This window comes from Monodon monoceros, unplaced genomic scaffold (genome assembly GCF_005190385.1).
Source record: "Monodon monoceros isolate NGI ecotype Baffin Bay Population unplaced genomic scaffold, NGI_Narwhal_1 Super_Scaffold_20, whole genome shotgun sequence".
NCBI lineage: Eukaryota > Metazoa > Chordata > Mammalia > Artiodactyla > Monodontidae > Monodon > Monodon monoceros.
Genome location: NW_021703777.1, coordinates 94042521 through 94068845, shown reverse-complemented (window position 1 = coordinate 94068845; position 26325 = coordinate 94042521). Strand labels below are relative to the sequence as shown.

Sequence of the window (26325 nt, the reverse complement as noted above, 5' to 3'; positions counted from 1 at the left end):
GAACTGAGCCTGATAAAAGGCAAGTAGACTGCTCTGGGCTTCTGAAAGAATTTTTTAAAAATCTTATACAAAGATTATTTATCGCTAGTATCCAATCTCTGCTGAGGTCGATGGAAGCAGAGGCTAATAGCTCGTTTTCTTTCTCTTTCCGCCTTCTAATTTTGTGGACATTCTTTCCCCTCTTATTTTATTCTAATCTTCTGATTTTGTGGACATAAGTTTCTTCTCCTTTTTATCTAATCATAATATGGAAATTTCTGTTTTCTCCTGGTCTTTAATCTTCTTGGCTAGTTTTGATTACGTGCAGACAATTACTCAACTCATGCTGTTGAAGATACTTGCAAACCAGTAGGTGTTCTAAAATGATGACATCAAAATAGCTATTCAGATTAAAAAAAATTCAAAGCAAAGAAGTTTAAACTTCTAGTCTGAATTCAAAGGAAACAAAACAATCTCAAATACTACTCTTACTTAGACCTATTTATAATCCTTATATAAATTCAATGTATTATGTGAAACAAATTAGTTTAAATTTGTCACTTAGCCTCAAATAGTTGATCAACTTTGGTTTAATTGTACTGAAATTTAAAATTGTTATATTAATTAGTAAGTTTTACTCGGGTGGGGAAAATATCTTAGCTGACTGTGTAGGAGGATAGAATCACAGATTTCTTTTTAAAGAATTTTCTAAACTAAAATATACTCAGGAGAAAAAAAACTTACCTAAATGTGTTTGATGGGTCTGAGTTCTCAAGAATAAAAGATATATTTAGCATTCATTTTATATAAAATGAAAGCCAAGTTTACTTCTGACATTGTAGCTTTAATGTTTATATATCTTTGCATTTAAAACCTCATATAAATAATTCAATCAGTTCAGGGTGAACTATAAAGTGTATATTGCATAATTGTATGTAATGCAAATAAAAGTGCAATTTAAAATAGAAACCCAATACAGGACATATGTTCCATTAAAAAAACTGAAAGCCCATTATTACATACGTGAACATTTCTTTGGGTAAATGAGTAGATGCAATAAAGAATTTTCCTGAAGTTACATCATATGTATTTGTATCAAGTGAAAATTCTTAACTTGTTAAATAAATAATCATGCTAACAAGAAGGCCTAAGGGCAAGTATTTTCAAAAGGCACTTTGTCACCTGAGCCTCATCTTTGATCTCTAGGGTATACAAAAAGGAAGACACACGGCTGTCCAAGTCTTTGGATGAATGAAGGATGTAAGTTTCAGGCTTAAAGGAAATGCACAAGGGTCTGAATGGTCTTTGGGCTATAACCGACATTCTTCTGGTGGCTGGGGGGAGGTCACTACTCCCACAGCTGTAGGGTCTGTACATTCCTGAAAATCCTTCAAACACAAAGCAGAGAGACAGGGGAAATCTGTAATTACCACTGCCCCGATCCTAAGCGGCCTTTCAGAATTCAATGTGAAGAAGCAGTTAGATTCAAATTATGGACAGAGAGGACAGGGACACAGAGGGAAACAGGAGAGAGAGAGAGACAGAGAAACCCACATCCCCGTCTTGCAGATGAAACACACCCACAAAAACTACCTGGTGGTTAAACAAGGGTGCATGAAATTAGCTAACACATTCACTTGGATCCTGTTTATAAGTATATTGTTAAGGTCTATTTTTTTTTCTTTTTCAACATCTTTATTGGAGTATAATTGCTTTACAATGGTGTGTTCGTTTCTGCTATATAACAAAGTGAATGAGCTATACATATACATATATCCCCATATCCCCTCCCTCTTGCGTCTCCCTCCCTCCCACCCTCCCTATCCCACCCCTCTAGGTGGTCACAAAGCCCCGAGCTGATCTCCCTGTGCTATGCGGCTGCTTCCCACTAGCTATCTACCTTACATTTGGTAGTGTATATATGTCCATGCCACTCTCTCACTCCGTCCCAGCTTACCCTTCCCCCTCCCTGTGTCCTGAAGTCCATTCTCTACGTCTGTGTTAAGGTCTATTGTTTCACTATTTTCAGCAGAAGGATATCTGTTCAAAAAAACTGACTGCTTTGGAATCAGTGGCAGTGCACTGGCTTTTGCTTTTTGTAGGGAATTTTTGGTTTTCTAAATTTAATTTTTGGTGTACTTAATTCAGTAAGTAATACTTGAGTGTGGTAGATAATTCAAAAGAAACAAGAAGTCTGGTTGCAGTAAGCAGCGAGTTCGCTTCCCTCCCCTTCACAGCCACCAATTTCCTTCTCAGAGGCAACTCGCCTGGCCAGGGTCTCGGCAATCCTTTCACGTGGTCTCTGCAAACATAACCAAGTGTTCACATCCCCCTCCTTTTTTGTTTTTAATCACTGGTGTTGTGTTCTACACGTGGTCTACAAACTGCTTTTCTCACTGCATCTCACCTGGGGACTGTTTCGTATCAGCAACTCTAGAATTGGGAGATTGGGATTGACATGTATACACTAATATGTGTAAAACAGATAACTAATAAGAACCTGCTGTTTAAAAATAAAAAAATAAAATAAAGATTGTTTTTTAAGTTCCTAATAAAAATGAGAAAAATAAAAAACAAAAAAAACTGGGCGTATAATTAGAAAGTTAACTCCATCCAACAATATTCTCCAATTCCCCAATTCAGGGACTCTACCCATCTGTATGGCACAGGGAACTATACTCAGTATTTTGTCATAACCTATAAGGGAAAAGAATCTGAAAACAAATACATAATTTTGTAAATCAACGATACTTCAATTAAAAAAAATTTTCCTTGCAAAAGATCCCTTCGGACGTATAAATCAACTAGAAATACTTGCTCTGCCTTCCTGCATGCTGCCTGTTTCGAGAGAGCTATTTAAGAGGAAGGAGGCGCTGTCCTGGGAGGTGAATGCTTTCTTCAGTCCCAGATTTATCAGGATGGTTTCAAAATGAAAAAAACCACGGGGTTGGCTTATCACATAAACTAGAGCAGCCTTAATTACAGCACTAATTTCTGCTTATAGTGATGTGCTGGGCAAGCATTTTTGCTCTCTCTTTTCTGTTTTTTGTATTTTGTTGTTGTTTCCAACTCATGCTCAACAGTTAAAACACAAGACATTTCTCATCAACCTAAAACACAATCAGCTGTTGTCCAAGATGCTACTTGCCTTATAAATATACAAATCACCAAGAGGGAGAGTGTAAAGTAGCTCTTGAGGGCGGCCCCATTTTTCTTCTGTCGCTGGTGCATTTCTCCACCACACTTGTTACAGCAACGACACAAACTAAAGACAAACCCCACCAGAGGCATCAGAATAATAAACAGCAATCCCAGGACAGCACAGATAATAATCCCGATTTCATAGTAGATAATCTGCAAGTCAAACAAAAGAAACAGCACATACTGTAACATAAAATTACACGTAGAACATTCCACAGTGTACACATTTCATGCTTTTTAAGCTATTTGCCATCATGAGTTAAATCTTGAGGGGGCTGTGTGTGTGTGTGTGTGTGTGTGTCCATTTTGAAGATCCTTCTTGAAACAAAGGAAGCAGAGATCTGAGTTATCAGAATATGGGATCAAGCAGTTACTACCTTCTTTCAACTTCCAGGAAAATACCCAAATTCAGGGTCAAGTTGCAAATGGTGTCATTTCAACCCCAAAGGTATTTTGTTTGTTTTTAAATGGCATGACAAATTTTGGCAGAAGTCCTTGCATAATGAATAATCTATACCAAGGCTGTTTTTCACCAGAAAGATAGAACTAGTAATAGTTATTAAGGATTCAAAGTAGTTTGGATTGGATCGATTAATGACAAATTCATATTTTGTTATGAAAGAATCTGGAATATATCTAAATTTAGAAAAAAAGGCTCAGACTTTCCAAATCAGACATGTTACTCACAGGCCACTCAGTTTCCCCACCCATGTACTGGGAGTAAAATACGTACCTTTTAAGGTACGTATAAGGTACATATAATAAAATACGTACCTTATACGTACCTTGTGAACATTGCAGATAATGTACGATTAGTGATGAGGTGCCATGGAAAGTACCTGGCGTGGAGCAGACACTTGCTAAGTGCCCCTTTCAGGCTCACTAGCTAAGTCTCAGATAGATCCTAGGTTCCTAGGTACTAGCACAATAGCTAGACACAATCAAGTGACCTAAACCTATTTTCATAATCAGTGATGGCTTTATTTCAGGCTAAATAAAAATTAATGCAACAGGATGATAAAACTCGTTCTCATTCCAATTCATGTATGCAGTTACATTTCCATAAAGCAAGACACTTTAAAAGAATGGCAGAAAATTACAGGTTGGCGGTTTGCAACCTGTAATGGTTTGTAATGGACCAGCTAGATAACAATACATTCTGAAGCCAAGCTGAGCAAAGGAAAACGAAACCCAAGCCTTGTTCCTTGAAGCAAATGTGATGTCTTAGGAGAGAGCAGTGAACTTGGAGTCAGAGGACCTGCTTTAAATCCCAGCAGGGGCAGCTTTTAATTCTCTAAACTAGGAAATGTTACATTAGCATTAATGTCATCAGCATATTGTGAGGAACAGATAATTAAATGAGTTAATGTGTAAACAACTAGCGAAGTGCCCAGCACACAGCAAATGTTCAATCAGTATTAGCTAACTCGTGGGCAAACGCTTATAAGTATTAAGCAAGGTGCACATGGCACTTGAATATTATCTACTTCCATATTAAGGTTAAAATGCTAAAAAGAAAAAAAGTGATTGCAATTTTGATGCAGCCTTCTTAAGCTAAGTTGGACACCACAGCCATGAAAAGTCGTTATTTGCTGGTGTGTAACCCACCCTTGAAGACTCACATCATTGGCCAACTGAGAAACCAGCTCCAGACACTCTAAATTCTTACTTACTCTGCTATCTCTCTCAGCAAATATTCTAAATTGTTACTATTTTTAGAAATTGTTTCTGGGAATTTCCTGGTGGTCCAGTGGTTAAGACTCCACGCTTCCACTGCAGGGGGCATGGGTTTGATCCCTGGTCGGGAAACTAAGATCCTGCAAGTTGCATGGCGCAGCCAAAAAAAAAGTTGTAACACTGAACCCAAAAATCTGGCCAAGATCTGGCAAGAACCTAAATTATTTCCTGATATACCAAGATCTCCGGAGTGCTTTGTGGACTGTGTTGAAGAGAAGCTCAAGGTTTAAATTTGCAGATGGGTTGCTATTCTTTCGTGGACAACAAAAGCTGAAAGAGAAGATGGAAGATGATGGCAGACACAAAAAGGAAACAATTTAAAAGTCATCACAGTGGAGATGACAGTGAACAGAAAGTTCTGGCAAAAGCGTCACACCACTCGCAGGCTTTAGACAGAGCAACATGAAACAACAAGTGAGGACTTTACCTTCAGAATCAAGACTACATTTTCTGGCTGAGGAAGTCAAAGCCGTCGCAGAGTTTGTGCAAGCAGAGGCAGCATGCATCAAGAAAACAGAAAACATTACTGGAGTCATTAACCACAACTGAGACCATTAATATCCCACACAGAGGAAATCAAGGGAGGGGAGGATGACACAAGACCAGACCATAAAAGGAGCATTTATTAGACAAACAGTGTTTTGGGTACAGTCAAGCTCTAGGGCTCACATTTGGATTTACATTGGATTTCTTGAAAGGCTCTTTATCAGTATGCTAATTAGTTATGGACAAGGGGAAGCAGAGGGAAAGTTACAAATGCTTAACACTCTAACCACAACCACATGGTCTCCATGAAACAGAGAATCAGTGGCTGCCTAGAACCCCAGAGCCCAAGGCACCAACTTCCAAGTGTCCTTTTTAAAATGACAATCTTATGGTATCATTCCCTTGTTTAACAGCATTCCATGGAGTCCCACCATGTTTAATTCAAACTCCTCCACGTGGTCCTATGTTATTTAATTCTGTCTTCACGTCCCCATTCTTCTTGAGCACTCGAGTCCCCAGAAAGCATCATGATCTCTCTCCCTTTCCTCACTTTGGGCTCCCTCTTGCTTGAACCTTATTCCCACCACTATTCCGCCGATGAAACTCAAGTCTGAGTTTGGATGTTGCTTTCTCCAGGAAGTCTGTCTTGATAACAACGTCTGGGTTTGCTGTACATCCCTCCTTCATGATGCCATGGAGTCCTACACTTGTCCTTTCACAGTGCTTACCTCATTTGCTCAATTTATAAGACTATCCTTCTTTTTGGAAGAGGGAGGTGACATACGTATGAAGAGGGACAGAGTCATTATTGTTGTTATAGTTGACTTAAAATGTCCTCATGTGGTTAAATAAAATTATGTGGCTCCATGGTGTTCCCCAGATGACGTTTTTCAAATTGTCTGGTCCAGGAAATCCAAGTTTGGAAGCCATTGCCTTAGCTGGTAGATTTTCACAGGTGCGGAAGAACAATGTTTGTGATGGTAATAACCTTTAAAGACGGCATCATCTGAAATGTTGGGATGGGCAGTTCATGTAACATGCCCCTGGGGACCCACAGGGCATCTTGAGTGACCCCAGCCTCCCTTCCTGGGTCCGGGCCCCACGGGCTTGTTACTCCCAACCTCACCAATCATAAACCCCTCACAGTGTGTGTTAAAGACACTCACTTCAGGCCCCTCCCCTGGAGAAGTGTCAGGGGATTTGGGTAAGACCAGGAATCTGTCTTTAAAACAAGCCCCGTGTCGTGATTATGATTAAGTGCCTCTTCAGTCTTGGTGTATAGATACCTCAGCTCTCTCACCTTCCCACGGGCTAATTCCCACACCGGTGTCTTCGGCGTCTATCACAGCTCCTCTACAGGATGGAGCTCTGTTGCCCCCTGTGGCGGGTGGCGGAATGATACACCCTCTACAGGCGGCCCTCCCTCCGCTCTGTCACCTCCCACTTCACAGCCAGGGTTCCCTGCACCTCCCAAATAAGTGACTTGCCCTGGAGTCCTTGACTCAGGGTCTGCTTCAGGGACTCTGACGAAACACACCCAGCATTTATCTCCCTAAAGCCAATCAGAAAGCTCCCTTCCCAAGGAGCCCTGGCTTCTTTGGTGTCTTTGCTTAACCAAATCCCTCTTCCTTGGATAACTGGAAAACATGACCCAATTCCACACCTAGGGTAGGATTCCATTCATTCATGTGGGCCCAGTTCTGGCTCCTTTCTCTACACCAGCTCCACCCAAACGGTTTTTATCCATTTGTAAAGACACCTGAGGTGGAGAGGAGATCAGGAAGTAGGGGGTCCCCAAGCTTACAGGAACTCCAAGTCTAATATCGAGCCAACCATAAAGGACTCGTCCAACTGAGAGTCCTGCCGTGGACGGTGGCAGCCAACTCTGGCTCATACTTGTCAGCCTGCTGAGGGTGACCTCAGAGTCTGAGGACCTGGTCCTCTAGGGCTTGGGCCCAGATGAGAGAGTTCAGCCTCTCACGCCCAACCCATTCCTTGCCAGAGCTAACTGGCATTCAGGCTGGGCTGCTAACGGCATGCAGATTTTCAATATAAATATAAAAGCAAAGGTCGTTTTATTCTGCCCAGGGAAGCAGGCACACATGGGCAATCATGTTTGGAAGATATAAATGAAGCCAGTGGCATTGAAGAATGAAAATGCTTTCTGTGGTAGGAGGGAAGGTGTAGGCACTAGTGTGTATCTGGCTCATCCTCTTTTATACACATAAATGGCCTTGAGATGAGCACTTCCTCTTTGGCTTCTGCATTCACTTTTCCCTTAAGTATCATTTTATTGCAAATTGAGAATATGCAGCCACTGTTCCCACCACTGGGCAAGAGTTCACTGCCGTCACACCCGCTGGAGACACTGTCATTCACCTTTGTTGTGCTGGCCATTAAATAAATAAAAGTCCACTGGTACCTTTATTGTTGTCTTGATAACCACCTTTGTACCAGGGAAGGATGGAACGAATCGTCTGACCCTGCAGGACTAATAGCTTGACAAATAGATTCAACTAATTTTTATTATCCTAACATTCAATGCAAAAACATTCGGCTGTTTATTTCATTGGCAACCGACATTCATCATAGGCCAAAATCGAAATAACACACCCTTCTGTTTAGGTAAGTTAATCTCATGGATGCAAACAGAGTGAATTAACAGCACCTTAACCCTCACCCTAGCCCTAACCTTGGTATTAAGTAGAGACATGAAAGGTGCCTGGATACTTTCTGACAATACTGTCCACTCATCTGAGTGAGGCCTCCAAGGCCCTCCCCTGATCTGGCCCCAGCTCACCTGTCCTTCCCCTTCCTCTCACCCAGCGTCTCCATCCCTGTGCTTCTTCCCCTCACACCTCATCCTCTGCTCACGTGGTCCCCACAGCTTGGAACGCCAGCAAAGCCGCCTCCCCACCTGTTCCAGCCCTGCTTATCTTTTTAACAACAAGCCCCCAAATCACTTCCTTGTGGAAGAGCTCTGGTAAGAATTCATTCTTTTTCTTCTACAAGTATGCATGTGTATGTGAAAAGTACGCATGCTTGCTTCTAGGGATGTTCAAACCATTCCATTTAGTTAAGGGGTTCTCATCCCTTGTCTAAAAAAAGTAGCATAAGACTTCCTTTAAGGAAATTTTAGTTTTTCAATAACATACAGCTTGAAAGGCGAATGTTTCTTCAAATGCTACTTTTGAAATTTCTGCTTTAGTTCAAATGGGGTTTATAAGGCATTTCAATACTCAATAAAGCTTCTTAGTCAAGAAAGGTTACTAAATTCACGGGTAAAACAACTGGTTGTTTAAAGATTTACTTTCAAATCAGCCAAAGTTTTGCTCATATTTATTTTTTGCTAACAAATTCATCAATCAAAATTACCTTCTCATAATCCGTTGACAGGTCAAACTCCTTCTGTACAACTTTTCTTAAAATATCTGGGGGAAAAAAAGCCACAAAACAATGGCACGATTACCTTTTCAGTAAAAATATAAAATGCATATTTAGAAAATAAAGGTCTATATGTGCTCACAAATGATTGAACCTCAATAGAGTATTCTTATACTTTCATTCCTCTTTCTTAGCGCAAGTAAATAATTGACCTAATGAGGCTCTAACCAGAAGCAAAGAATGGAGAACAAATATTTTCGACCTACGATTTTGCCAGTGGCAAAATTAGAGGGTTGCCATCTTTAAGAGTTTTCAATTTCTCACAGAACACCTTAATATTTACCAGCAAACTACATATACCTCATTAACAGTCACTAATAAAATGTTACATTGATATTGCTGATTCTTTTTTTGTCAATAAATCGAGTTTAATTAATTATTATTTATTAAATTTCCAACACCGCCCCACCCATATGTTGATTCTGCCTGCTCAGCCATACAAACTACAAGAGCAGAGCGACAGAAACCATATGGTCTCCAAAGCCTCAAATCTTTATTATCTGGCCCTTCACAGAAAAAAGCTGCCCTCCTGGTCTATATGAACATGTTGACAGGACACTGAATCACAAGGTTTAAAGTTTTAATGTGACCAGGGTGCATGAGTTTTGCTGGTTAATATATGTAAGCCAAGTTGGACTGACAGCACCACTAGCCACAGGAGATAATGAATCTCTAAACTCGAAATGTGATGTTTCTTTTAAGTTGGAAAATGCATTAACATTTGCATACAGATTAGGAACATCAGATTTCCTTAGGGAATTGACTCCATTTATCCCTACTGTTTTTTGCCCCATAGCCCATGAAATTGCTTTCTTAATTATTTGGAACCACAAATGCAATTTATTCTTTAATACTTCTACTACATAATATTTTACAAATGAAAGGAATCTTACAATTAACCTAATCCAAGAGCTCTTAACATGAGATGTCCCTCTCCATTCTCCAAGCAGTGCAAGAAAAACCCAAAATGCTAAGCAAAATTGAATTTTTCTGCGCATGCTCATTTGGGGCATTTTAAAATTCTCACATAGCTCAGGAGCCACCTCGTATCCTGATTCCCCCATCTAGTAATGATATAGCATAGCTGATGGCCAGATAGGGAGGGTGACTTGTCTAAAATCAGTGATTTGTGAGGCCAGACCCAGGCCCAGGTCTTCCTTCCCCTGGTGCGAGGTCCTTCCCACACTGCACATTGTCTTCTGCCCCAGGAATGAGCTTCTGGAATGCTAGGACTGTATCCCGTATAAGCACTTCCATAGTATACTACGGTGGGGCGGGGGGGGGGGGGGGGGCGCAAATGAAAACCCACGGTGAACCCTTTTTTAAAGCAAAGACATTCACATGTACAGGCCAGGAAACAAAGCAAGCCACTTCCCCACAGGGCCTTCTGGAAAACAACTTCCCACCTGCACAGAGCAGACAGATACATGGAGCAGACCTGTAAAGGATGTGCTGCAGGAACAGAGATTTTCAAACTGGTAGGGAACCCTGGGAACCCTAAAGTTTCTCCAAGGTACCTTGGGGGCAACCCAGGATCACAGGTGTTCTCCGGCCTTGAACCAGTCTCTTTGCTTTAGTCTGCTGCACACACGTAACAGGTGCTGCTCTACTAGAGCTCTGTGGAGGTGAGCCAATGCCAGAGAACATGGTTTGTGTACCCATGGCAACCTCTGGGAAACAGTGACATTCCTCTCTGTCAAACAGATGCCCCCATCACTCTGCTTGAAGACCCAGCCCCTCCTGAGTCCTTCTGTGATGCTGGTGGTCCTGGGTGTCCCAGGCATGGTCCCAACTACATCCAGCGACAACACTCCCTGGCAGGTGATCCCTGTCCTTTGGCTGCCAGCTGGCCCTGACCCTCTGGCGAAGCTGATCCTTGCTGTACTGGCTAAAAACCCATCCCAAGACTTTGGAGCAGAGACGTTCTCCCTTCCCGTGGTTTACAGTAGCACTGTCTTACAGAAATCTATCTCAAGCCACATAAGTAATTTCAAATTTTCTAGTAGTATCATTTAAAAACATGATTAATTTAAAATTAATTTTAATATGTTTTACTTACTCCGAATATATGCAAAGTAGTATCATTTCAAGATATCATCAGTGTAAATATTAGTGAGTTATTTACAGTCTTATCTTCATACTAAGAGTTCAGAAGCCGGTGTCAATGCCCTTTAGTTCAGACAAGCTACAGTTCAAGTGCTCCATGGACACACGTGGTTAGTGGCTCCCGCACTGGACAGCACAGGCTCAGAGGCGGCAGGTCACCCTGCCCACTCTCACCCCGGAGCAATTCCATTTCCCCCAAAGCCCCAAGGCCTCTATCCGTTTCCTTAATGCCCCCTCCTTCCCAGCATCCCCTGTCACAAAAACACAGAATGGGCGTCCTTCACGCTCAGGACCACAATATCCATTTTTCCCTTGGCTTCCCTGTGTATCTCTAATTAAGCGGTTCTTAATCAGGGTGAGTGAACATCACAAATGCCTGTACAGCACAACCCAAGCATCTTTACTTGACAAGCCCCGACATTAACCTTCTGCTGCTCACACCTCATCCGGGAGCCCATGGGACCCCACACTAGGAAATTCTATCTCAGATCTAATAGGTTCACTGCTGGTGAGAACTTTGAATCCATTACGGTCCATCTCAGAAAGCACGTGGAAGAACCGGGGTCTCACTTCTGCCCCACACTTTTCATGGTTCCCAAGTGTCACACTCGTTCTACTGCATCCCAGTCCCTTGACTTTGTCTTTCCTGGCCAGCTCATAGAAGGCTTCTGGTGGAAACCGTCTCAGCCTCTGGATCGCCTGCATCCTCATGTTGGAGGGGGCTGTGGACAGGATGTGACCACTGGTTGGCCTGCAAGCTGGACCCAGGCACTCAGAAGCTGCCTACCCCTCCCCTGCCCTTGCAACGTCCGTTCTGCCCACCCATCCCACACTAGGAGCTGGGTTCAAGGATGCAATCTTGAGAGAGTAATGTGTAGTTGAGACCATCTGAATGGCCTACATAACTGAATACAGTTGAGACCACTACATAAACTTTTAAGATTCAGGCAGGTGGGTGCGGAGATCTACTCATCTTGCAGCTGCCCAAGACAAGCCTTGTAAGTAAGTTCCCATCCTTCTTAAACCTGCCACCGTCCCATCTGGAGGGGTCCGCCCCTTTCTCAGTCCCTCCTTGCCCCCAAGTTTCAGATTTCACTTGGGTCCCTCCTAGGGCTGCGAAGCAACCCCTCAGCAAGTTCCAGGGCTCCAGAACTGTCTGTGGTATGGATGCTACACAAACACAATACTTCTTTACCAAAAAAAAAAAAAAAAAAAGAAAAAATGCTGCTTCCACTCCATAGATCAGACGGGACCCCTGAATACTGTGGCTAGTTCCTTGCATTGCCTGGTGGGTATTAGCCATTAGCACGCAGGTGGCACAGAGCCCCAAACAGAGAACACGCAAACTGGAAACCTCGGCTTAGCCTTGGTGCTCACCAAAGATGACCGTACCGTGACCAACACCAGCTCTGAGAGCTTCCAAATGAACAGATTCTACCCTAATATCCTCCATTGTGTCTACCTGCTTCTTCTCAGCCCTGAGAAGGCGTGCACAGCTCAAAGCAGGTTGTAAAATGATGTCATGATGGCAGTGGGTTCTGTTTGCTGCACGAACCCTGGTGACTTAAACCTGACCCAGTCTTCGGGTCATTCAACAATATTCAACCACCATATTAAGCGCCTACAGGGTGCCAGGTGCTGTGATCATGATAGAAAGGAGTAAGACCTCTTGCTTGAGAAACCACGGTCTTCTCCTGCCCTCCATGAGACTTCAGTGTGGACAATAGTGACCCCTTTGTCCTTCCAGAGCTGAGGGAGGATCTGCTGAGATGGGGCCTGAAAGGCACCGAGCACCGGATTGGACAGCTCCAGGAGGCCGATGAGTTCTCCTTGCCCTGAGCTCGGAGGGTGGTCTGGCCACCTTTTTCATGCCCTGCTTCATTTCTCACTGTATCTTTCCATGCTCTTTTCCATAACATAATAGTTGCCTCTTAAGGTACAGCAGTGGGAGGGAAATATGTAAGCAGGCAGATGAGAAAGTTATTTTCATGGCAGAAGACTCTTTCTCAGCATCTGACTCTGTGGGCCTTCCTGGAATGACAGGGACTGTCTGTCAGCCTCTCTGTGCTCAGCCCCTAGACCTTACAGTGTCTTCTTATCTGGGACTTACTTTAAATTTCATTTGATGATGGAAATTAAGAAATGTTGCAGCAAGAGCGAATTCTGACCCCTTGGTTATACCACCAGGTTACAAAGTAGTTTGGTTTTGTTTTTGGCTCTTCGTGCGTGTGTGTGTGTGTGTGTGTGTGTGTGTGTGTGTGTGTGTGTAACTTCTCTATGAGTTTTTTGATGTCTGAAGCTACACAACCAACATAAAATAAGAAAAGTGCCTTGTGCAGGATCCATCTATAACAGACCCATATTCCTCATCTTTGACAAGATATTTGTTCCTAACTGGCTTCTTTTAATACATATGTAGGTTCCGAACCAAGCCAGGCAAAGTGCAAGTTCACTTTTGGAATGTTCTCTCATAAAATGGATAGAGAACTTAAAAACCCCAGTTGTTGGCAGGTGATTTATCAGATTTGTGACACATTTAAGTGCTCCTGGAAAGATTTTGCTGATAATATCTATTTGACAACTCAATTAAGTTAGGTCTCTTAATTTAAAAATGTACCACGGGCTTCTCTGGTGGCGCAGTGGTTAAGAATCTGCCTGCCGGTGCAGGGGACACGGCTTTGATCCCTAGTCCGGGAAGATCCACATGATGCAGAGCAACTAAGCCTGTGTGCCACAACTACCGAGCCTGCGCTCTAGAGCCCATGCTCCACAACTACTGAAGCCCACGCACCTAGAGCCCGTGCTCTGCAACAAGAGAAGCCACCGCAATGAGAAGCCCACGCACTGCAACGAAGAGTAGCCCCCGTTCACTGCAACTAGAGAGGGTCCACACGCAGTGAGGAAGACCCAACACAGCCAAAAAAAAAAGTATCACACCTTTCATCTTCTAAATTGTGTTCCTGCCATTTACTGGGGACAGAATCTCCCAAAAGTGCGAAACTATATTAAAAAGTATTTTTGATAAAGATATTTTTATCAAAATAGTCATTTAGTATGTTGTAAATCACTCTACTATATGTAAAACAATATTATTATAATGCAGTTCTTGCTAAAATATTATGTAATGTTAATTTTGTTCATAGTTGTTAATTTTTCTGCCAAAAGTATTCTAATTTTAGGTTGTTTTGTTTTAAAAGCCTTTAGAAAAGCCTTTTAGTCAAGTCTTATATTCAGGTTATTTTAATTTCTACCTGATGTTTTCTAGTTTCTTTGACTAGATGCAACACTATAGGATTATTAACATTAAACCTAAAATTAAGTTATAGACTTAGAAGTATTATGGTGTAAGCATTAAAATTAGAGAGTAAAATGTTCAGAACAGGTTTTTCTATATGAACAAATGTTAGAGGGTGAATCATTTTTTTTTCCTAAATGTCAGGTTAAATTTGTTATTGTACTTAGAACTCTTATTAATAAAAAATTACCCACACACAGAGTTAGCCCTCTTGGGCACTTAAAGTGTTTACCTGGAAATGTGATTAACTAAGAGCATAAATAGTGTTAAGTGTCCCCCTGTGGAGACGCCCACAGTGTCCCCCATTGAGCCCCAGTGGCACTCTTTTATACTCACAAGGTCTGGGGGTCTCTGTACTAAGAATGACTTAATCTGTTAATTTGTGCATTAAATCAACACTGGTCAAAGTGAAAGAGATTATTCACATTTTCATTAAAGCTATTAGTTTTATAAGTAGAATAAAACAATATTCAAGTTCAATTTAAAGTCCTACCAACACTGGGCTTCTAAATACATAACTTTAGTAAATTAAACATTACTTAAAACATAACTTTACTTGTTTCTTTCCAGGCACAAAAGACTTCCATCTACACCAAATTCCTGAGAGGATGAGGGGCAGGTAGGCAAACCAAGTGGAATGCCTGACAGGTCCTGATAAAACACAAACTTAGACAGTTTGAAAAGTATGAACTTCTTGGATGTGCTGGCATGACACCGGGTGTGGAAGACCTAGTGGCATTTTGCCCTGAGAAGGGCGTTTAGGGCAGCGCTCAGTATGTTACACTAACCTGAAAATGTTGGCATCTGTCCTTCACCTCCACCCTTGTACCGCACACGCTTCACTGCTCTGCCCTCTCCAGTTCTTCAGCCTGTGGCACCAAATGAGTGCTCAGAAGAACCATGTGTGGCCTCAGTTTCCTTGGCCCACGGCTTGATTCCCCAGCCCCCCTGCAGTTAGGTGGGGCCCCGTGACTTGAGTTCTGGCCAGTGGAATGTGGGTAGACAGGCGTGCACATCACTTCCACTCCTGGCCTCTACAACCTCCTATAAGACCCTTGATGGTCGCTCACTTGACCCATCTACCCATCACCCACTGGGGGAGCCAGTGGAGAAATCCAAAGCCCAATAGGATGACGGAACCATTACAGAGTGCCCAGCCCTCACCACTCCATCACTTCTACATTGGACTGAGCTGTTAGAGAGAAGTGTTTTTCACCGAAATTTGGGCTTGTTTGTTATAGCAAATGGTGTCACTTACCCTAACTAAAAAAGCCTTAGCCAATTAAGACCCCCAACATTTTCCATTGCAAGCCTCCTCTACAAATAGCCTAACCTGCTAGCTTTGACCAAACAAAGGCAAACTCACTTTTCTCAGGAGCAAGTATACACATAAATAACATAGCAGACTAAGACTTACTGAAGCCAACAGGATGGCACTAACATAAACCAGGATTTTAAAAGACTTCTTCATTCAAAGATCAGAATTTCTGTATTCATGATCCAGCAATCCCACTCCTGGGCATATATCCGGAGAAAACTATAATTTAAAAAGATACAGGCACCCCAGTGTTCATTGCAGTACTGTTTACAATAGCCGGGACATGGAAACAACCTAAGTGTCCATCTACAGATGAACAGATAGAGAAGATGTGGTAGATATCCACAACAGAATATCACTCAGCCACAAAAAAGAATGAAATAATGCCATTTACAGCAACACAGGTGGACCTGGAGATGATCATACTAAGTGAGGTAAGTCAAAGACAAAAATCATATGGTATCGCTTATATGTGGAATCTGAAAAAAAAAGATACAGATGAACTTATTGACAAAACAGAAATAGATCCACAGATATAGAAAACAAATTTATGGTTACTGAAAAGGAAGAGGGGGGAGGGATAAATTAGGAGGATGGGATTAACATATATACACAACTTTATACAAAATAGATAACCACAAGGACCTACTGTATAGCACAGGGAACTGTACTTAATATTTTGTAATATCTATAAGGGAAAAGAATCTGAAAAACAATATATATGTTCAGATATATATATATATATATATATATATATATATAACATGATATTGTAAATCAATTATACTTCAATTTAAAAAATTATTTTTTAAAAGAATTTCTGTATTCATAAAAGAATGCATGAAATGGCATTTGAACCCAGAAAAATCACTACAAAATGCAATGCAATATAGCTCAGATAGACACCCTTGCTGCCTGCTCTTCATCCATGGGTCTCTAAAGCCTTGGTAGTCATTAATAGGCTTAGCTGATAGGTCCATAAGCCTTTCAAAAGCTTCAATACCAACTGAATTTTCCTCATCTACAAAACATATGTTCATATTCAGTTTAAACCACGAATTCAAGCATGTCTCTAGTGCTAAACTATTTACGTAAAATACTCTCAGGTAACAATATTATCCTGGGAAACGTGCATCAGATAAGGAGTTAAGACTAAGTGGATGTAAGATCTTGGTACCCTCTCCAAGAGTTATGTGCACAGGGTGGCTGGTAAAATGGGTTGTGAGCACCAGCTAACAGGTCCAGGCTGTTCTTTCTGGAGGAGACTGCAGATTTAAATCAACACGCAGGGCCTTCCTGGTGGCGCAGTGGTTAAGAATCCGCCTGCCAATGCGGGGGACACGGGTTTGAGCCCTGGTCCGGGAAGATCCCACATGCCGCAGAGCAACTAAGCCCATGCGCCACAACTACTGAGCCTGCGCTCTAGAGCCTGCGAGCCACAACTACTGAGCTCGCATGCTACAAGTACTGAAAACCACCCGCCTAGAGCCCGTGCTCCGCAACAAGAGGAGCCACCGCAATGAGAAGTGCACGCACCGCAACAAAGAGTAGCCCCCGCTCGCCGCAACTAGAGAAAGCCCACGCACAGCAACAAAGACCCAACATGGCCAAAATAAATAAATTTTAAAAATAAATCAAGATGCAAAGGTTGGTGAAAATGTACATTTACATAATTTGTATGTGGTCCCTAGAACTTTCACCAGAGCCCCATGTGGAAGAGATCTTATGTTGGATTACAGACAGAGGTATTCCACTGCAGTTGGTTGAAGCTTGTCTTCTCTCTTTGGTCTAGGTTTTCTGTGGATTGTTTTTATGCTTTAGAGCTTCCTGATTCGATTTCTAAAATGAAATTTGATTCTTCTCTTGACAGGAAAATCTCACTAATTCAAACAAATTAGGAAACTTCTGGTTATTTGGATAATTTGACTCAGTTTACCTTTTAATCAAGAAAAATGTTTAAGGAGCCAACTCATTGCATGGAAAATGTTTAAATATACATTACATTAGCATAGTAGGTGTGATCTGTTCTGATAGCTGACAGGTTAGTGGAAAAATAAAAAGAAGAGACTCATGCTTTAGACATTTTATTTTAACTTAAAGTATATAAATACAAATATGTTTGACCATCATTTGATGCAAAGCCGAGGTCCTTTATTGGATATCAGTCCACTGGCTCGAATGGAGGTGAGTTAAGATAGCATACAAGGTAAAAAAAAAAAAAAAAAAAAACCCACAAAAAAGCTCCTCACTTATTTAGAGGCAGACTTGTGTCAACCATCCCATCACCAAGCCACAAGATTAGGGTAGATGAAAATGGCCACATGGGCTCACAGAGGGACACTGTCTACACAGAACGCGGTTACTTCGGAGAAAGAACTTGGTAATCATAAACTCTGCCTCAGGAAAAATGGAAGGACCTTGCTTATTTGATTCTTCAGTGGTTGGAATGGGGAGAGGGCTAGAATTTTCTCCAGCTACACACTACTCACCACCCTCATCCCCAAACTTTGGGAATAACTGCCTCTGTCAGTCAGGTTCTCTGAAGAAACAGAACCAGTAAGTGGTGAGATAGAGACAGAGATAGAGATAGAGACAGAGATAGAGACAGAGACAGAGATAGAGACAGAGATAGAAGAGATGGAGATAGAGATAGAGACAGAGACAGAGCTAGAGTTACAGCTAGAGATAGAGATGGAGAGGGAAAGAGAGAAGGAGAGAGACTGATTTTAAGGAACTGTGGGCACTAGCAAGTTGGAAATCTCAGGCCAGGCTGGAAACTCAGGCAGGAGTTGACGTCACAGTCTTGAAGCTGAATTTCTTCTTCCTGTGGAAATCTGGTTTTGCTCTGAAGACCTTTCAGCTGATTGGATGAGGGCCACCCACATTATTGAGGGTAATCCCCTACACTGAAAGGGTTCACATGTAGGTGTGAAACACATCTACAAAGCACCTTCACATCAACACCTAGATGAGCATTTCATCAAATCACTGGCTACCACAGCCTGGCCAAGTGGGCACAGAAGACTAACCATGACTCAGCCACGCCAGCTATGTTCCCCCATAGAATGGGTATGTCCTGTAGTTGTGCTGGAGCAGAGCACATCTGAGCAGCCCTGTCACCGCCATTAATGGCATGGCAACTCCTGACAGCCTGAGCCCCCAGCCAAGTCATCGGGGTCCAGTTAATTCGAGGACAGGAGATCACATGTCGTCTCTGAGGACAACCGACCTTGAATGATGGCCCTGAACAACCCCCCAAATCAACTTATGTTTGGTGTGTGCAAAACTAAAAGGCAAATAAATAAATGCCTTTTGCAAAAATTTCCATCAAAAACGACAGAACTAAATTGGTTTGTCGCTCGCAAGGTTAAGTGTTGCTTCTCTGAAGAATGTACTTTAGCAAGCCCATCTTCGAGCCGCCTGGTTTGGTTAAATGTGTTCGCTGTCCTTTGACATTGGAATGAACGTTACCCACCCGCTCCTTGGCTCACATCTTCCTTTGGCTGGTGTGGGTGAGGATGTGGGGACCCAAACGATGCAACTGCCTCAGGTCCTGGAGTTCACCATATCATTCTGGAGCGGCTGCAATGAGTCTGTCCAAATCTAGTACTTGAAAGAATGCTTTTTTTTTTTTTTTTTTTTTGCGGTACGCGGGCCTCTCACGGTTGTGGCCTCTCACTTTGGGGAGCACAGGCTCCGGACACGCAGGCTCAGCGGCCATGGCCCATGGGCCCAGCCACTCCACGGCATGTGGGATCTTCCCGGACCGGGGCACGAACCTGTGTCCCCTGCATCAGCAGGCGGACTCTCAACCACTGCGCCACCAGGGAAGCCCGAGAGAATGCATTTTAACAACCCCTTCAGGCAGCCACAGTCCTGTACCTTTCAGTTTCACGGAGCTCTACCTTCTGCTGTTCAACTCCTCCATCAACATGACTAAACCCTTTGGTTTGGTTTTTAATAAAGGGATTGATGCTTCAGACATTTGGAAGCCAAGCTGGGTTTATTAGAACTTATCAAAAGTATGCTCCCTGCCTCCAAGTATATAGTCAAGTATTCCAGAGGGCGAGCCCCCTTTCCTGTATTTAAAATACAATTCGATCACCCTTGGTGCGGTTTTTCCCTTCATTTCAGCTGTCAGCACGTGACTGTGTAGTCCTCCTTTAATTGATTGGAGCAGCTTCCCTGCAGGACTGACACACATCGGCTTGCATGAGAATTCACGATGGCACTCACTCGCTCTTCCAGAAAAGAGCTCAGAAAAATGCTGCACAGGAAGCAATTCTTGGAAAAGCATCTGGGACCAGTCTGGCCCTTGCAGCCTTCCGCCAGCCACATGTTCACACAGATCCGTGCCGGGGGATTCTATTTCACTGTTAGGCCACATGCAGCCAAGCCCGTGACTGGGCAGGCTGGCCCTTAAATCATGTCAAGTGCTTTTAGAGGAAGCAGGCTCTCATATTGCACAGGAGCAGGGAGACCTCTGGGGGCTCCTGAAGCTCGGAATCCTTGACCAAGATGCAAGTCGGATAAGGGCTCAGGGCCCTGTGGCCTCCCTGACGGTGGGACAGGGCTGGGAGGGAGCCGCTGGGCCTGAGACTAAGATGGTCCAGCAGCTGTGTTGCCACCACTGTTAAATCCAGGCAGGCAACATGGCCAAGGTACCTGTGGAGTCCCAGAGTTCGTTTCCTCCCCTAAGACGTTCCTGGAAAGCGTCATTTGTCTCTGCTGTTCATTTAAGGAACGTTGGCCTTGAGGATGTTTGAATCGCATTTTTTGGTCTGCACCAAGGTGCACATGATCGCACAGACACTCCCATGAGAATGTGAATCAACACCACCCCATTTTGTTCTGTCATGTGACAAAAGAAGGTTCAGCTATTGACCATGGCCTCCCCCAAACGAGGGACAGAGAATGCAACTAGGAGCAGAGTGAAGGGGGATTTTTTTTCCTATATATACTTTGATCTCACTTGAATTTTTAAGAGAATATTAAAAAAATTTTAAACAAAGTTCTTTCATTGACATACTCTTCCACCCCTTTCCCAACACTCTCCTCACCAAAAAAAACGCAAAAAGACAGAATCTGTAATACTATCAAGTTAAAAATTCTAGTTCCTGGGCTTCCCTGGTGGCGCAGTGGTTGAGAGTCTACCTGCCGATGCAGGGGACACGGGTTCGTGCCCCAGTCCAGTAAGATCCCACATGCCGCGGAGCGGCTAGGCCCGTGAGCCATGGCCGCTGAGCCTGCACGTCCAGAGCCTGTGCTCCGCAACGGGAGAGGCCACAACAGTGAGAGGCCTGCGTACCGCAAAAAAAAAAAAAAAAGAAGAAAATAAATAACAAAGGTTGGCCAGGATGTGGAGAAAAGAGAACCGTTGTACACTGTTGGTGGAAATGTAAACTGGTACAGCCACTATGGAAAACACTATGGAGGTTCCTCAAAAAACTAAAATTACAACTGCCATATGATCCAGCAATCCCACTCCTGGGTGTATATCTGAAGAAAACAAAAACACTAATTCTAAAAGATACATGCACTCCAATGTTCATAGCAGCAATATTTACAATAGCCAAGATATGGAAGCAGCTAAGTGTCCATCAACAGATGAATGAAAGAAGATGTGGTATATATACAGTGGAATGCTACTCAGCCATAAAAAAAAAAAAAAAAAAAGAATGAAATGTTGCCATTTGCAACAACATGGATGGACCTGGCGGGTATTATGCTTACTGAAACGTCAGACAGAGAAAAACAAATACAGTATATTATCACCTATATACATTCCATCTAAAAAAATAAAACAAACTAATAAATAGAGCAAAGTAGAAAATACTCACAGATATAGAGAACAAACTGGTGGTTACCAGTGGGGAGAAGGAAGGAGGAAGAGCAAGATTGGAGTATGGGATCAAGAGGTACAAACTACTATGTATAAAATAAATAAGCTACAAGGGGGCTTCCCTGGTGGCGCAGTGGTTGAGAGTCCGCCTGCCGATGCAGGGGACACGGGTTCGTGCCCCGGTCCGGGAAGATCCCACATGCCGCGGAGTGGCTGGGCCCGTGAGCCATGGCCGCTGAGCCTGCGTGTCCGGAGCCTGTGCTCCGCAATGGGAGAGGCCACAACAGTGAGAGGCCCACATACCGCAAAAAAAAAAAAAAAACCCTCCTATCCTTGTCACTAATTACCTACAACTCATCACCCACTTGTGACCTTGAATGATCCACTGGCTTACATGTCCCCTGGACTATTTATTCTCTATAAATGCATTTTGCCTCCTCTACCGGAGATTGTTAAAGTAGGAAATGTTCTCTCTCCCACGTAAATCTCATAATCCCTAACCCAGTGTTACGCATCTGCGACAGGTGTTCAGTGAAACTTGCATGCCCTAAACAAGACACCTAAATCAGATCTAATAAACTAACTTCTTCTAGGCAAGAACATTTTCCTTGAAAAAAATCTAGAAATATAATCATGGCACTATTCTTAAGAAGTTTTGTTACATTTTGTTTTAAGAAAATTCTCCTCCTATACTGTTGGTGGAAATGTAAACAGGTACAACCACTATGGAGGTGCCTTAAAAAACTAAAAATAGAACTACCATATGATCCAGCTATTGGGATGTATCTGGAGAAAACCATAATTTGAAAAGATACATGCGCCCCAATGTTCACTGCAGCACTATTTACAATAGCCAAGACATGGAAGCAATCTAAATGTCCATTGACAGAGGAATGGATAAAGAAGATGTGGTACATATATACAATGGAATATTATGCAATCATAGAAAGAATGAAATAATGCCATTTGCAGCAACATGGATGGATCTAGAGATTATCATACTAAGTGAAGTAAGTCAGAGAGAGAAAGACAAATGTCATATGAGATCACTTATATGTGGAATCTAAAAAAAAATGATACAAATGAACTTCTTCACAAAACAGAAACACACTCACAGACTTCAAAAACAAACATGGTTACCGAAGGGGAACGGTGAGGGGAGGGATAAGTTAGGAATTTGCGATTAACATATACACACTACTATCTATAAAATATATAATCAACAAGGAACTACTGTATAGCACAGGGAAATCTTCTCAATATTCTGTTACAGAACCTATATGAGAAAAGAATCTGAAAAAGAATGGATATATGTATATGTATAACTGAATCACTTTGCTGTACACTTGAAACTAAGACAACATTGTAACTTAACTATACTACAATATAAAATAAAAATTAAATTAAAAAAAAGTAAATCATTAGAAAAATAGAAAATCCTGCGTGTCTTTCACCTCACCTCCTTTTTTTTTTTTTTTTTTGCAGTAGGTGGGCCTGTCACTGTTGTGGCCTCTCCCGTTGCAGAGCACAGGCTCCGGACGCGCAGGCTCAGCGGCCATGGCTCACGGGTCCAGCCGCTCCGCGGCATGTGGGATCTTCCCGGACCGGGGCACGAACCCGTGTCCCCTGCATCGGCAGGCGGACTCTCAACGACTGCGCCACCAGGGAAACCCTCACCTCACCTTCTTTATTAAGCTCTAAAGGGGGTGGGGTTGAGAAATCAAAGACTTCTTACAAACTAACACAGGATCCCAAATGATCATTATTGTTGAACCTTAAAAGCCCAGCCATTCCAGTGTACACTAAGCGTCAGACAAAATCTGATTTCTCTCCAGCTCTAAGTTCTTAATTGAGCCTGGTCTTCAAATGTACAACTATTGTTTTAAGTCTCATTTATCATAATAAAAAAATGACTAGACCTTCAAGCACAGCCAGTTCTAGATCACCTGCATACACAGGAGGCCAGTGGGTTTGAAACCAGATGATCTAAATATCTTTTTGTTTTTCTTCTAGGTCATAACTTTATGCTTACATTCTATATGGGGATATAGGGTGACTTTAGCTATATAAAAACAATAACAAAAAAATCTTTGCCCAGGGAAAAAAATCTGAAAACCAGCCTTTGTTCTTTGGGTGGAGAATGGACCCTTTTTAAAATTTCTGTTTATGACCCTTTGTAAAATTTTTGTTCCTATGTATTTCATATGAACATATTCTACCTGTAAAATGGATACAAATAAAAGTATGTCTGTTGTGCTTGCAATGCATGACAGGACCAAACATGATAAACTACTCACTTACATTGTCAACCATAGCATGTTCAGTCAACAAAGCTCCTGCTGTTCTCCAAGTACCAGGAACCCAACTGGCAACAACAAAGCAGACACTACCTCCCTCCCAGCCAACCATTTCCCTTGCCCTCCTTCTTGCTTTCCTGTCCTGCCAGCTCCCATTTGGCTGTACGGCCTGAAATGAGCAAGCTTCCTGTCTCTGGGTCTTAGGTTTTTCATCTATAAAATGGAAGTATGAAATTGGATGATTATTTCTCACCAGACGATCGTCCCTAAATGACAAGTTCCCTAACACCAATGGCTTAATGCCAATTCGCAGTAAAGAGATTAGGCAAAGGTTTCCGTATAGAGAGCTGCTGACACGAAATCAATATTAAAAAGAGTGACTCTGCTACCTAATTAGGCAGAAGGCATTTGACAGACATTTGACAAACTCCTCAAAAAGGAAACAGATGGGAAAACAATCAACTTCACTAGTGATCAGAAATATATATGAAAGTAATGAGACACAATTAATTCAACCTTAAAAATTCCCGACACATTACTGGTGGTAGCATAAACCATTTCAGGACCTTCTGGTAAATTGATAATTCTTTCCAAAACTTTGAGAATGATATTTTTGACTATTGACTCCATTTGGGGAAAAGAATTCTAAATGTCTGAATAAGCCTAGTGAAAAATTGGAAATAAAAATACGGAGGGATGAGTTAGTTTCCATGTGATTCCACCCATTTTCTCCATGAAGTATGAGGTCACTGGCTGACGGAGGAGGGTTCAGGGTAGAAATCTGAGAAAGAGAAGAGAAAGTATGTAAATAGGAAGGGCATTTACTCTGTCAGGAGTGTGGTGTGTTTGTAGATCTGTGGATATACATTTAAAGCAAGTCCTGTCGGCACAGTTGCAACGTTTTCTAGAAGCAGTTAGTTACTCTGATATGGTCATGAGAAGATGGAGTAACCAGAAAACGGTGCAAACAGATTTGGGATTTTGCCAGAAAAGAATCAAGACGGGAGAGGAGAGAAAGGGGAGGTTGATGACACAGCACTGTGGGTGCTCAAAGAGTGAAGATGACGGTTCTGAGAGCATGATCGGGGGGTGCTGAGCTGGGGAAGGAAAAGCAAGGAGGCGGCTTGCTGTAGTTTGTCAGGAAGGCCCCATCGGAGGAGGAAACTCAGGCAGAGATTTGGAAGATATGAAGGAACTAGCCACCCACTAAGAGGATGCAGAACATCCGGCTGAAAGGCAAGGCACGTGCAAAGACGCCACTGCCAGGAAGGAGCATATGGAGAGTTTCTAGGAACTAACAGGCCAGCAGGGGCAGGGTAGGGAGGTGTGGAAGAGTTTATCCATTTATGCACACACCAAATATTTAATGAGCACCTGCTACGTACATTCTAGGCACTGTCCCAGGCTCTGGGGATACAGTATGGAAGAGGTGAGCAGAATAGAGGCCCAGCCCTTAAGATATTTAGCCTGATAAACAGGATAACAAATGTTTACTAGAATACCAATAAACGTGTCACACAGAAAAATGAAACAAGGTAAGGACTAGGGAGAGGGATCCTAAATTAGAGAGTGTGGCCAGAGATGGAGATGACATTTGAGCAAAGACCGAGTTACATGAGGAATAAGCCATGCAGAAGAATGGTCCAAGCAAAGAGAATAGTCAGATGCCAAGGGTGTGCAGCAGGACATCGTGTGGTGTGTTCCAGGAAGAGCGGAGAGGCAGCTGGTGTAACTATTACAGTCCTTAGGAGGCTACTGTGTGCCCCCTTCCCCATTCTCTTTCTGTAAGTTGAGGCATCTGCATTGGTCCAGGTGACAGCCAGCCTCCGCCAGGGGGAGGACAGTCCTGACAGAGAGAAGTGGACAGATTTGATACACATGTTCACAGTAGGACACGTGGATTTACCTGTAAGCAAACAGTTTCTTTAGGGAGACTTGTCTGTCCCTGTTATTGCAGGGAAGCACTCATTTCTGAAGTCAGCTGTTAATTTCAGAGTAGATGTTCATTTCTACTCTGCTTTATTTCTATTGCACAAGTTATATTTGGAATGGCTCTTTAAAGAAATGCAGTTCCTTGCAAGCTTCCCAAGTATTCAGTCACTTTACACCACAGTAGCCTTGTTGCATTCAGTGAGCATGTCACAATCAATCGCCCTCCCAGAAGCCTGCTGTCCAAATCTCATTAGGCTGAGCTTCTGGGTCAGCCAACCTCCAATAGGATTTTCGAACACAGACAACCTCCTCTTCCCAGGATATATCAATTAAATTATTAAAATATTAAATATTTTAAAACAACAATACAGGACTGATGGATTCCTGAAATAAATGCTAAAGAAATGTCAAACACAAAAAAACAATTATGTCACCACCTTTTGGCTGCCCTTGTTGACTCTGAAGTTTCCTCCCACAGAATTACAAAACAGAAGCTCCTCTCTCAAGCTGCTTCCTATAAACGAGTCATCACTCTACTTGAAAGGATGAAGAGACTTCTTTCACCTAAGCTACTGCCCTGGGAGTCTTTTCCATCCTCTCTCTTCTAGTTTTAAATGATTCAATATTTAGGTTTTTTTTTTTTTTTAATCCCACTCAAGAAGAACTTGGCTTTTAGGATTTTATTGTT

General features: G+C 42.5%; 1 protein-coding gene across 1 annotated transcript in view; it reads right to left on the bottom strand.

Moving 5' to 3' along the window:
* The window catches only part of PROM1 (prominin 1), a 93037-nt gene that overhangs the window by 50670 nt on the left and 16042 nt on the right, over positions 1–26325 (bottom strand). Inside the window, exons 2-4 of the mRNA XM_029235618.1 lie at positions 8779–8834; positions 5345–5371; positions 3128–3333 (exon numbers count right to left, since the gene is read on the bottom strand). Coding sequence (XP_029091451.1) covers positions 3128–3333; positions 5345–5371; positions 8779–8834 — 289 coding nt within the window. The remainder of the gene's footprint in view (positions 1–3127; positions 3334–5344; positions 5372–8778; positions 8835–26325) is intronic.